Genomic DNA, 13929 nt, shown 5'->3' with positions numbered 1-13929 from the left:
GCTATCATCAGTATTGCTCATCCATGTCTGCTACAGTTTCAAATCATTTGAGCTATTACTTTTGTGTGCAGTCATCCTTGTTTTTCCTTGCTCGGAGAACTTACATTATCCATTCCTTTAGTTCTATTTTTTATTAGTTTTGTTTAATATCTAGAATTAATAAAGAAAGTCAGATGGAAGGATACAAAAGCCTAAGAATCTGAATGACAATAATGTTAACAATCATAAATGGGAGGAGATGCCCAAGTTATTCTTTGTTACACAAGTCCAGGTAATTGTGTTAGTCATCTGAAGATTGTCTAATGAGATTACAGTATTGTGTCTGTAATCACAATATTGATATAAATTATACAAACTCTGAAAGATGCCCATGCTGTCTCTGTGTTAGTGAGCCATGTCCATTTAGCACAGAGGCATGAAACAGATATAATTACGGTTCAGTGACTGTAAAGTATTCTTACTTTTGACAGAAAAGCCATTCTTTTACGTTGGCCAAGTCTTTGCTTATGTGTGCAATTTAATAAAATTATTATTCTACACTAAAAATCAGTTAGAAGTAAAATTCCTTTATTACATTATTCTCATTGGAAAAAAAACTTGCATGTAGAAGAGGACCAGGTATAGTGAAGGAAGAATGAAGGAAAATGTTAAGCAGTGATGCTCTTGTAAACTTGCCTTGGCAAGCCAAGCTGAAGTATCAGGCAGGCAAGCTGAAATACATGTTGCAGCTTACTCATGAAGACTGATCGGAGACTAAATATGGAGTTAGTAAGTACGAAATAGCCAGTCCCCATTTATTATGTATACATATACATACATTTAAACTTATATAAAATTATAAACTGTGTAGATTTCTTACATATTATCAGTGGCGTTTATGTACAAGAGTGTCACAGATTGCACAATTTCATTGACATTAGAATAATCCCATTGTTTTAACAGTAAGAGGTTTAAGAGGGATCATTTACAACAAATGGAAGTTTATTAAATGTGATTATTGACTCCTGCAAACAATGAATATTCAAGGACAAATTAACAGAAAGTAACATGAGATTCTAAAATCTATTTTGAAACTGTTCCTTAGGGCTGCCAATACAATTACAAGCAAAAATCAATTTGCTGTGATCACAAATTAAAATTGTGCTACAAGGTCTAGAAGAGATTTGATCTCAGTGAAAGCTGAAATTAAACTAAGTTAATTTTTTCTAGAGATAATAAATGGAATCTGAAAAGGCCATTTTGTACAGACAAGCAGTGAGAGGCAACCACCTGACCTTTCTGCTAAACATGCTGGTACCTAGCGAGTGTGATCTATATTCAGTACCCATTAACTGTATGGCAATGTACGCTTGTCTGTGCTTTGTATCTTTCAAAATGGCAATTCCAAAAAATTCCAAGATTGAGAGGGCTGTCCAGTGCGGTGCCATCTTCTGCTGTTGCTGGATGTGATGGCTGTTCAGGCTTCTTTTTGGTTTGCTTTTACTGTGTTTTGGGAGGGAGAGGGAAAAAGTCAGTCCTGTTACTGTTGTTGAATTTTCTCTGAACGTGTCACTCCTTCAGACTGTTCAGTTTTCAGTCTAAATGTCTATGTGGCCATTCTGTCCATGTTTGTTTGGGGGTTTTTTTCAAGCTTGTCACGTACCTAAAAGGTTTCTCCTCTCTTGCTCAGGTGCAAGGCAGCAGCACGGCGAGAAGTCGATACCATGGATACATTTGTTGATTCTGCTTGGTACTACCTGAGGTACACGGACCCTCACAACACGGACAGGTGAGAGCTGTAGGCGCAGGGCCACTGGGGGCAAGCCTGCTACACAGAAGAGAAGGGAACCAAGAGGCCACACACTCAGGTGCTTCCAGCTTCTAGCAGCTTCACTGCAGTCTACTGGCAGTGTAAATCCCTGCACTGTCCTCGTTATGTGCCTGCCCTCTGGGCCTGAACACAGCACAGTGTAGGTGGTGTGGTTTAACCCCAGTTGGCAGTTCAATACCACACAGCTGCTTGCTCGCTCCCCACACACACCCCATGGGCTGAGGACAATCGGGAGGAGGGGGAAAAAAAAAAAAAGTGAAAATCATGGCTTGGATAACAACAGTTTAATAACTGAAACAAAGTAAAATACTGTGGTGATAATGATAATAAAAAGGAAGGGGAGGGAGAGAGAGAAAACACAGGAAAAATAAGCTCTGCACTATATAATTGCTCCCCACCTGCTGACCACTGCCCAGCCCATCCCTTAGCAGCGATTGGCATCTCCCAGCCAACTCTCCCAGTTTATATACCGGGCATGAGAGTCTATGGTATGGAATATCCCTTTGGCCAGTCTGGGTCAGCCTTCCTGGCTGAACTTCCTCCCAGCTTCTTTGTGCATGTGCTCTCTGGCAGAGCATGAGAGACCAAGAAGTCCTTGGTTTATGCTCAGCAGCAACCAGAATATCTGTGTGTTACCAACATTATTCTCATACTGAATTCAAAGCACAGCACTGTACCAGTTATTCAGCAGAAAAAGAACTCTATCACAGCCAGAACCAGGACAATATATGGAGCTAGTCCAAAGATGTGGTCTTTGATTGCTCCTGTGTCAGAAGATCTAGAAGAACAAGGTGTATAAACACAACTATGTAAGCACAGGAACTACAAGGCAATGAGCAGAAATTTGCATGAACAGGAATTATGGGACAGGGCACAGAGAAAATCTTCAGCTGAGGAGCTGAAGTCCTTAGTGGGGGGTACCATCAGGAATGACAGCCTGCCATGACTCTGAGACTGGTAAATTGCATGGAATGTACCCTTCCTGGCAATGCATTGAGTAGTTCAGTGTGTGGACAGGCAGTGCCGTTCCACAGAGGAATAGTCCAGTGTAATATCCAGCTGCCAAGTCTGACATCTTCTCTTCTTTTGAATTCTGGTGACTCTTGCCGTTTCCGTGCGCGCAGACCTCAATTGAAGAGGCATCACAGCTATCTCCTGCTGTATCAGCACTTCCACTACATGCATAATTAATGAAAGGAGATTTTTCATATGCTGTGGTCTAGTGTCTGCAGCATGGAAAGTGTGGGAAGACAGATGTAGTTATTTAACTGTTTTTCTGCTTCATAGTCTGCCTGTAGTAGCGCTGCTTGATAGCACTGTTTTTTTCCAAAGAGGAATTAGTGCAACATCCCTACTATGTAGTCTGAGGAAGACAGGAAGGATTGAATTTTAAAACATTGATACCACCTGATGGGCTGCTTGGGCATGTATTTGTTTATTGTTCAGAGCAGTATCTGGGAACATACTACATGTACTCAGTGACTTAATATTGCTGGGCCGATTTTTTTTTTGTATTGGCAGCACTAGTTTGGTTAAACTAGAGAAAAATCTTCTGTGAACACTCTTTTCATGCCAATTATAATTATTTTCTAGTGATAGCATGAATATATTATTACTATCACTGAGTTAGGCAGATTGCTTCCTCTCCGTGACAGTTTGAAGTATTTTTTGTGTGTGGGCGAGAGGGACTTTTCCAGAAGCTGAAGAAGAAATAGTCAGATGTAACATCCAACTGTCAAAGTAACAGCTTAATGTAGTCTAATCTGTTTTACACTGAAATGAGAACATTTATATGGACTTCTGCACTAAATTGCTGCCTGCATTTGATTTATTTAGTTCGTTCTTTTAACTAAGCTACACATATGTGTACCCTTAATTTCCATAAACCATATTTCACTGGTCTACAGTTCAGGAGAATTACTCTGTTGATTCTGGAGCCTTATGAGCAAGTTAGGTTTGATTTGTTCCCCCAAATACATGAATCCCAGATCCATGATTTGCTTCTGGGCTCATCTGTGAGGAAGAAAGTGTCACTGTGACAATAATTATGGATGGAATAATCAGACAGACTGACAAAACAAGTAGGTTTGTTAGAGCCAAGGCCTTAAGCCTACATTAGAGAAGAACTTCTGTACAAATGATACTTTGTGGGCCCACTACAGGAGACATGGAAATATGTAATGAAGCCATAAGCAATACTGAGAAACCATTCAGATGACCTCCAACAACATGGTAAATATGCTGTAAATAACAAATTTACTGTCATTTCATCGAGCATCCTTCAACTGGAGTGTTGTGACCCATCTCACTCTACAAAGGGTTCCACAGCCTTAAACTGCATTATTGCCCCCTAATGGCAACAATGCAGACTGTCGATTAAAACAATCAACTGTTTTTAAATGGTCATGTCTTTTCTGTATAAGGCATGGTAAATACCAAAAAAATTTAAAGCTGGTCACAAACATTTGCAAAAAAAAATTTGAAGAGCAGTCGTGTTATCATTGCTTTCTCAGGTAATTGCTTGCCTGAAATATAGAAAAATAATCTTTTTGTGGATCTACATGTAAGTGGAAATTAGATTTTTGTCTACAATTAGCATTTCACTTCTTAAAAAAAAAAGGATCTGATAGCAAAATGAATGTTTTTTTGCACATGTATTGCTCTCAGTGAACAGTGTCGTCCAGTCAAGGATGGTGAGCTACTTTAGTAGTGCTGGTCTTTCTTTTCAACATCGGGTTTTTTTCTATTATTGTGTTTTTTCAGGCCATTTAATAGTGACTTAGCAGACTACTGGATGCCTGTGGATTTGTATATCGGAGGAAAGGAGCATGCAGTTATGCACTTATTCTATGCAAGATTCTTCAGCCATTTTTGCCATGATCTAAAGATGACAAAACATAAGTAAGCCTTATACATTTCTACTAAAATCGTTCTTATTTCATTTGACTTCCAAGAGTATTAGTGGAAATTGTTGTGACAGTGGAGCATTACATTGAATAAGCCTGAAATTTTCTGCTTTGTCAGTACTTGGTTTCTCACGGTGAGTTGTACTTCCTGTATGTGTTCATACAAACGTTTTTATTTCATGAGTATTAACTGGCTCAGAGCAGGTGATAAAAAACTTCTGTAGATTTCCAGCCTGCAAAAGCATGCAAAAACTAGTAACTTCAGGCATTCTGTGTAGTGCTATTATTTCAAATTAGGTAACTTCCTACTGGCAATAGCATTAATTTCAGTGGAACCATGCATATGTAAAAAAAAAAAAGCACTCTTTTAAGTCACTGTATTATTGGAGATGAGAAATACCAAACACTTCTTGATAGGCAAAAGCATTATATTTATCTTATGTCAAGTTATTTTTTATTTAATGAATTTTATATAATTACTTCTAATTACTCTTGTTGATGCTGCTGCTATAGCCTGATTCAACTGTTCTCTGTTTTGGTTAGAGGTAAAGTTTGATGGAAAACGGTGAGTCATCTGTTGTTCTGTCCTTTATCCTCTCAGATAGGTTCTGAGCTTAACATCCCCATTTCCACTGAACTTCAGCTCTTTTATACTCTAGAATGCCACCCTCAGCTTGGAGAGTACTAGTGGCACAACAGTGAAGATCTGGCCTGTGCTGTCCTGTTCTCCCATCAGCAGAGATGACTGAATAGATTGAGTCAAAATAAATGGCCCCATGAGAAGAACTGCTCAGTAATTTCTCAGCCGCAGCTCATATAAATTCATTCTTTACAAGTATCCCCTCTAAAATCTTGATGTAAAAGAGGAGCCTAACTGTATATGTCACTGAACTCATTTGAATGCTGTAGTATTGCTACAAAACTAGAATTCAAGTAGCTGTGAGCCAGAAAAAGATGGACAAGTTACTGCGGCTAGCAGAATGTTTTCCCCAAGTTTTTTTATTTTGATTAAAATAGACAGTGTGTTTTCATAACTCATTTTTGGCTGTGCAGTAGTTTGTAGTGAAAGCTGAGTTTGAAATACTGGATGTAGATGATTTGTGTATCTGTGTTTCACTCGGTTTCTGCAGCTTGTGTAGCTGCAGCAGGAAGGCTGTTCCTTCTCTCTCAGAGTGGGCCTTTCAAAGCAGACCCTCTCAGAGCTGCTATGCCTTCAAACAGAGAATTCTAAAGCTTTCTCTTGCAAGCAATTTTAGGTTTATTAATTCTACAAAAGATTCTACAATCCTAATCCATCAGCCATCTAGTGGAGCTGTAACACACAGCAGCAAAATGTTCTTTTGCTAGTCAAATTCTTCAGCCTTCCAAAATTACATTAACCATATTAGTGGCTGAAGTATTGTCAATATAAAGTGAGATCACAGGGCAGGGGAGATTTTCTTGCAAAGTAAGTGGTTCACTTTGGTATGCAAGAAAAAAAAGGCATGGAAAAAGGCCAGCTAGACTGAAAAGGGACCTCCTGTGTCACCTTAAGAAGACCAAAATAAGTGCAAGGGAAGTGGAAATAAGGATGGGTTACCCCTGGAGAAATGTAGAAGCATTTACTGGATAGGCAATATGGATTATGGAAAGGTCATAGCTCATCAGATACTGAAACTGGTGAAGAATGTGAAGGTAGTAAGAACTTCTGGACAAACATTTAAAAGAACACCAAGGAAGACACTGGCCTGATGCAAAATCCAACCAAGAGCCTAAGTGGAAAGGAAAGTCTTTACCTTGGCTTTTGCTGTCAAGGTCTCTGCTTAGTAGGAAAGTTTGAAGGCAAGAGATACTGCCCATTGTGGAGTAGGATTGAGTTAGGGTTCACTTAAGTAAACCAGACACATGCAAGTTCCAGGCATGAAAGACAAGGTGACAAGGTGGCCACAATGGATTTACCAAGAGGAAATTACACCCAACTTAATCTGCTTTCCTTCTGTGGTGAAGTGATTCCATCTGTGGATGAGGAGAGAGCTGTGCATCTTTTACCATGACTTGAACAGAACAGCTGGGGCTGTGCCATCTATGTGGGGAGGATTGCAGCAGAGAAGGGCTTAGGGATCCTGATGATCACCAAGTTAGAGGTGGGTCAGCAGCTGGCATGACAGTATACTCTGCTCGGAAAACCATGTCCAGCTTTAGTTATCTCTGCTCATCATTCAGGAACAACTGGAATACTGTGTCTACTTTTGAGGCCCTCACCCCAGTGTGCAGTACACTGTCAAACTGAAGAGGATCTAGTGGAGGAGCACTACGATAGTCAGGGGTTGGAGCACATGATACACAAGAAGAGGCTAAGGGAGTTGAGTGTGTTCCCCGTGGAGAAGAGAAGGCTAAGGAGGAAATCTAATTGCTATCTACTGCTACCTAAAGGAGATTTATAGAGAAGATAGAACTAGACTCTTCTTAGAGATGTACGGAGAAAGGAAAGGAGTAACAGTCACAGATTGCAGCAAGGTTCAGCTGGACAGAAGGAGTATAGTTTTGGCAGGGAAGGTGATGAGACTGGAAGCGTTTGACTTGAGTCATTGTGGCATCTCTGTCATTGCATATTTTCAAAACGCAGCTGGACAGGGCCCTGAACAATCTGATGTGAGAAAAAGAATTTGACCAAATGACTTCCAAAAGTCCCTTCCAACCTGCATTATTCTAAGGACTGTGTGATTCTGTAGCTGCATTACTTTGGAATGTGTTTTGTTCATACTCTGGTGTGTCAGAGCAGTAGCACAAAAGCTGTGTAGTGTAGCCTGGTCTAAATATGGTAAATTGCAGAAGAAAACTCTACCTTCAATGAAAAAAAAATCTTTAAGAAGCACTGACTATGTCTAGTGACAGTGGCAGAAGAAAATCGAAATTGCTTTCTGTAGAAGCAGTTTGCAAGACTGTGGAGAATTCCTTTGGCACCATATACAATCTCAAGAACTGTTGCACATGTGAAGATCTGTTACAGCATTGCCCTGAGGGCCGGGTGTATGAACTGCTTAGACATGTGCTCAGTCTGCAAGATGACTGTAACAAATTCATCATCATGCACAAAATTATTCAGTTGCTTTAGCTCTTTGCAAGGTAAAGCATTAGGTGCTTTGAAGCCATGAAGTCAAATTAGGATTTTGGTTTAATATAGAAGTCATAACTCCTTTATAAATATTACCATCTATTTTGAATGTTTTAATGTTAATCAGAAGCCCCTTTTGCTCAGTCTTGTTTGAACTGCTCAAGGGTTGGTCTGAAAGATCTGGAAAGTGTAATTAGAAACAACACACTTATTGTTAGGAAGCTCAAAGTCATGATGTCAAAGCCCACAGCTCTGAGGGAAAACAGTAAAATGTTAAAAAACACTGCCCTCTTGTGCATTTTCTATCTTTCTCTAGTAGCTTAGGTCTTTTTCACTAATTAAAAAAATAAAATTGTTATATCTCAGTTAACAAGAGCTGCCACCATTTAAAGTGTCATCTAGCATCCTTAATTTTTATGATTCCCCTACTTATCTGTATTAGTTTTTCATTTTGATATATTTTCTTTATGGAAATTTTCGTTGTTTAGCTCCTCTCCTCTGACTTTCAAATCCATTGAAATATTTCTGGATAGTCTTTAATTATGTACTAATGGTTATTAATACAGTAACGTGGCTGAAAACAGAAATCAGAAGTCCTGTAGTTTGAATTTTCAAAGCAATCTTTCCAAATATCGCGTAATGATTGCTACAGAAATATTATAGGCAACATGTATGAAATAGGCATTTACAGACACACATGCCCTCATTGAAAATGCAGTGTTTGTAGGCACTTAAAATTGTAAAGGTGTCAATATAGCTTAAATATCCCCTAAATATGAGGCATGGTCTTTTATTTTTTAATGCATTGGACTGGAGACAGTGGGAAAGAAATGCTGCTCAATTTCTCAGTAATGACAAGGCAGAATAAGTGGTACCCTCTGGGTATTCATACATGTGATATCAGGTTAAGCCCAAATTGATGTCAATTTGTTCTAGCAGTCTGGTCTGTAAAATGCATTGGTTCTATAAATAATTCACAAGGCAGCAAGCCCTCCCAGCTGTGACCACTGCTGGGAGATGGGCCAGGTAGGCAGCTGGGGCCAGAAAACTCCTCCTCTGTTCCAGCTTAATCCACCATGGCAGGCGTGTGCTGACACTCTCGGTTACACCTGCTCAGCTGTGCAAGTACACGTTACATAGAATTTGGTTCTGCCCTACACTTCAGTAATCAGTTCTGTCTGATGAATAATTGGAAATGGAATCTAGCACATTCTCCCTGAAGGATTATAAAGTAATAAAAAAGTTTATTGTTGCCGTTAAGTCGGCAGATTTGACTCTGATAGATGGAAAATCTGCTGAGTAAGAAGGCACTATTTTTCACATAGCTGAGTTACAGAATAAAAGAAGATATGTGTGTGTGACAGAAATAGCTTGTTCTGTGAAGGAATGATGCTGCAGCTCCTCTGCATTCATTTAGGACCTTATCACTAGTGCTGATTTTAAGCAAAAAGCACTCAGTTGTTAACTGTGTGTAATCTTGAACATTCAATATTGTTTTGTCTTTTTTTTAATTGCCTAAAATTATCAGCTTCCACATCCTTGAGTCACCTCCACAAGGTTGCACAGCTGCATCTAACAGCAGGTTTTACAGCCCCCTGGACTCGGCTGATAGCAACTGATCTAGTCTTGCCTTCACCTGGGTTCTCTCAGCCTTTCTGAAGGTGCAGGGTGCAAATACATGCAGTGAACTCCCTTGCTAGGGCTGTCCCTTCTTCTGAATTCACTATTTTATCACTATGGCAGGCTCCACAGAGTTCTTCCAGCCAGATCATTAGTACTGGGATTGAAAGTCCTGCTGCTCACACTGCACAGAGCAAAGCAAAGAGCACGAGAACGGGGCACTGAGCAGAAATTGCTGATCTGTCTGTCATGCTTGCCCTACCATCCATTGCATGGTCCTATACAGAGAGATTGGTCTCTTACAGAGATGAACCTGTCTATGATCATTAGAGAAAGGAAAAGATGGATTACAGACTTCATGGTACAGCTGATCCTTCTCAGAGGTGTCAGGCACACTTTGCAGCTGGGACATACAACATGATAAAAAGCTGTAATATGGGCAAGGTCTCAGTGTGGATACTCCAGCATGAGCACAAAGGAACCTCACAGGCAGGTGAAGGCCCATCCCATTCCATTATACCTACAATCTGAAACATGACAAAGCATTCAAAGGAACTCCAGACACCTCTTCTGTGCCAGAAATGTCTGAAATTTTCAGTGTGTCTAAAAATGGCTTAATTTCATTATTCTTGGTGTTTTGGATCAGGAGTTATTTATGATGCCATGACCAGGTGCTGCAGTATTTAGGTCAGAATTGCATCATCCCTGCTGTGCCACAGCCCCTTGGCAGTTCCCTCACGCAGCCAAGAAGTGCATCCCTGCCCTTGAAGGGGAACATTCAAGCTGTGCAGTTTTATTAACATGAATTCAAGTGTAACTCTGCATGTGAACATGAGATGGAGCCATCACAACACTGCCAAAATCACTGTGCATTCAATGCAGGGCTCAGTTTGGTTTCGAGCCCTGTGTTTAGCAGATGGGCTCTGGCTTTCTCATATTGGGCATGTCTCCATACTCCTGCAGTCTCCCACTAGGAACACGTGGTTGGGGGTTTTTTTCCCCATACTTGGTAATGTATTTTGTATTGCATTTTTGTAGCCTCTGTCAGCATAAACAAAAATAAGAAATGCTTGTTCCTGCATTCAGTTTTTAGTAACTTGGCATATGATCTGAACTAACTCTTTGTCATTAAAAATAAGTGTTCCTTGAGAAATCACTTCCAGTGGAGAGCCCTATCTGATTTGGATGATCTGGCTACCTCATTAGCTTTACTTTAGATAGCAGGAAGTGTAGCTATTTTAATAACTGTTTGAGATCTTAAACAGACTGAAGTATGAATGATAGGGAGGTAATTTTTTTTTTTCTGTGGTGTAATGTCTTTAGTTTGTGGAGACAGAAGAAATGTCTTGTAAACCATTAAATCCTGAAGCATTTTCCCACCATTGTTGTTGATAGGGTTACAAAGTTTTTGTTCCAGATTTTTACCTTCTAATTCGCTTGGATAATTTATAATATTTTTTTTATATTTTAGATTATTTTTGCATCCTATTTTTAAAATAGTTTTTCTTGGTTTCACTGTCTAAATTTGACTTAAATTCTCATTCTCTTAAGTTCCTTTACTTCTAAACTACAAGATTCTTCAGTCAACCTCTGAAGTATTGTCTACAAAATATTTATAGAGATTCTTGAGTTGTTGCTCTTACTTAACATTGTTGATAAAACCAGGTGGCGTGGCAGAGACTCATACTTCTTTGTGACTGAGTGATACATCAATATGTGCCAGTACTTGTACAATATTTATAAGTACACAAAATATGCAAGGAAGGAAACTCATGTTCAAACTTGAACATGGTGAAGATAAAAAATGAAGCCTGTAACTTTCTCTCCCAGTTCATAGCTTTGTTTTCAAATGCCTTCTTACTTCAGAGTCATCAAAAGTGTTTAAGGACTAGTTCTTGGAAGATACCTGATTTAATATGGTAGAAACATGCCTAATTGTTATATGATTTAATAATATTTTAATTGGTTTATTGAATTACTTTGTTTTAAATAACGAGATAAATTGTCATGTAATTTATATTTCTTAATATTGTAAAATACTGTATTAACTCCTTAACAGTGAGTCATGTTTTGGATTATTACTTTTTTGTGCACATGAAATAAAATGTGGAACTCTGGTTTTACTACTTCTTTTTTAGATGGGTATACTCTGGCTTTTTTTAAAAAAAAAAAAATTAATAGGAATAATGCATTCTTTTTACATAAGTTGTTTTGTACACATTTGAGGTTTCATTAGGTAAAAGTGTAGAAAATTCAGATTGTTTATGTTGTGCACACGTCAGCATTAGGAGGTGCAAGTCAGTATTAAGCAGTGGTGATGATCATGGCCTCCAACATGATGGTCACTGATGTCCCTGTGTTGGAGGGCCCCCGAATAACATTTCCAGACTGTAAATGCTTTCTGGGACTGGCTCCATACCTCCTTCCCTGGACCCTGCTGTTCTGAAAGCTGTGTTAGAACTGCCTTACTTTCCTGTTCTCTGAGTGGCAATCAAAAGGCTTTAGAGATTAATTTTGTTGCCTTTTTTTTTCAGTGAAAACAGTGACAGATGTGTGACTCAATGCATTAGAAATGCAAGATCATTAAAGGAGGGGGCCACAATAGTGTGTCAACCAGAGCAGTGTTTACTTAGAGTTTATTTCTTTCTGAGTGCACTACTGCCTTTCAAGGCTCTCTTTAGCCCTGTCATATACTCATTTCATGGGAGTTTACTCTCCCTGGTGTAAATTTTGCTAGAAAAGTAAGGTGCTAAAAAATTGATGCACTTAGATACAAACTTTTCAGCATTGCCTTTTTTCTAGCATACTTTTTCATACAGCTAGGCATTCCTGGCTGGTTCTGCAAAGGGACAAGGCATGTGGATACTTATGTTAGAGAAACTGTCTTATCTGTTTATAGAAAGAAATGTGCAACAGCATTTTGCTTTGTTCAAAATCCTGTGCTCCTCAGAGAAGCTAGAACTAAATATTTGTAAGACAATGAGGCCAGGTACTTGAATGCTTTTACGGAAGAGATTTAGCTTGAAGTTAGGGAAATTGTACTGTTGGCTAAGAAACTTCTGTGAACTATCCATATGCTAATTTGAAAAGTGATGTTAGAATAACTTAGTACTAAATCAGGGTACAAGAATGTGAGCAGAATGCAGATAAATACTTTAGACTTGCCAGCCAACCACCATGAATCAAAGCACAAAGTACTCTTTCTAAGGTGACAGTTACTTATGTATAGGGAACTTGAAATTCCTGTTTCATTAAAAAATTGTGCCTGATTGGCTCAACACCTGAGGCTTATCATAAAGTATGCTTTTGACAGCTCTTTTCAACAGAGAAGTTTCTTTTTCTTTCCATGCTTAGGGAGCCTTTCCATAAGCTCTTGGTTCAAGGTCTTATCAAGAATCAAACATTCAGACTAACAACAACAGGCCAGTGTTTGAAGAGAGAGGAGGTTGATCTCACTGGTAAGAGAAACTGCATGGGAAAATCAGCATAGGTGCATCCCTGAAGCCAGGGACTGGTTCAGTGCTGGGAAAATTTGAAAGAGAAAATGTATCCTCCTTATATGTAAACTGGAGAGAAACTTCTGTGAGTTTTATATTCACACATATTTCAGAGTGCACAGAGATCCTATTAACACAGCAGCTTTTAATTGCATCCAAACACAGAAACAGTGCTGTGGTATTATTTTGGCTCCAGTGTAGTCCAAAAGATCAAAAGTTAGTTTTGTTAAGACAGTGCTCAGCAGCCTGCTGAATGGAGCCAGTTAGTCCCAGTAAACAGACAACCTGCAAAAACATTATGGCAAAACTAACACAGGTGTAGGTGTATTCAGTAGGTATTATGAATGTAAAACCTGCAGGAAACAGTGCTCATTCTCAAGTTCTTTGCAGAGCCTTCACTGCATAAGCTGGACCAGTCATTGCTATGGCACCTGCAGCAACAAAAACGGTTTGGTCGTATTTGCCTCTCTTAAGCATTCCTCTCAGATGTTTTCACTGGGTACAAACCCTGTGAGACAGTTAAAAGTCAACCAACCAACCAACCAACCCACCCTTTTAAGTTTTGCTACCCTTTGCTACCCTATATTCTTCTAGAAAAGATTGGGGTTTTTTTAGCAGAGAGTTTTTCTCAGTTGTACCTTTTTCAGTGTAAATGCCCCACTCTGTCTCTAAATTTGTGGAAGGGAAAGCACACTCTTTTCAGGATAACTTACTGCAATTGGAACCTATAAATCTGGTATTTGCAAAAGCTAAGTACAGGTCAGAATTGTATCTAATCAATACACTTATATAGGAAGTTTTAAATGTCATGGTTATAAAAAAGCTTAAATGTCAGGAGCTGTCAAGGCAGCACTTAGGATGCATGCCAGGTACAGCTTCCAAATGCACCTGGAATGTAGGAGACTTCTTGTCATGATGGGATGAAAGCTTTAGGATATTACTGGAGTTAAAAACATTAACACAGAAAAAATTTGGGAGGGAAAAGAGTGTTTGGAATGGGTG

The 13929-nt window shown here is 39.1% G+C and overlaps 1 protein-coding gene across 1 annotated transcript in view; it reads left to right on the top strand.

The window, feature by feature from the left end:
- The window catches only part of LARS2 (leucyl-tRNA synthetase 2, mitochondrial), an 83707-nt gene that overhangs the window by 51050 nt on the left and 18728 nt on the right, over positions 1-13929 (top strand). Inside the window, exons 13-15 of the mRNA XM_005519042.3 lie at positions 1670-1768; positions 4574-4711; positions 12785-12888. Coding sequence (XP_005519099.1) covers positions 1670-1768; positions 4574-4711; positions 12785-12888 — 341 coding nt within the window. The remainder of the gene's footprint in view (positions 1-1669; positions 1769-4573; positions 4712-12784; positions 12889-13929) is intronic.

This window comes from Pseudopodoces humilis, chromosome 1 (genome assembly GCF_049639895.1).
Source record: "Pseudopodoces humilis isolate 2021_Gansu_Grassland_sample_001 chromosome 1, ASM4963989v1, whole genome shotgun sequence".
NCBI lineage: Eukaryota > Metazoa > Chordata > Aves > Passeriformes > Paridae > Pseudopodoces > Pseudopodoces humilis.
This window is presented reverse-complemented; position numbering and strand designations above follow the sequence as displayed.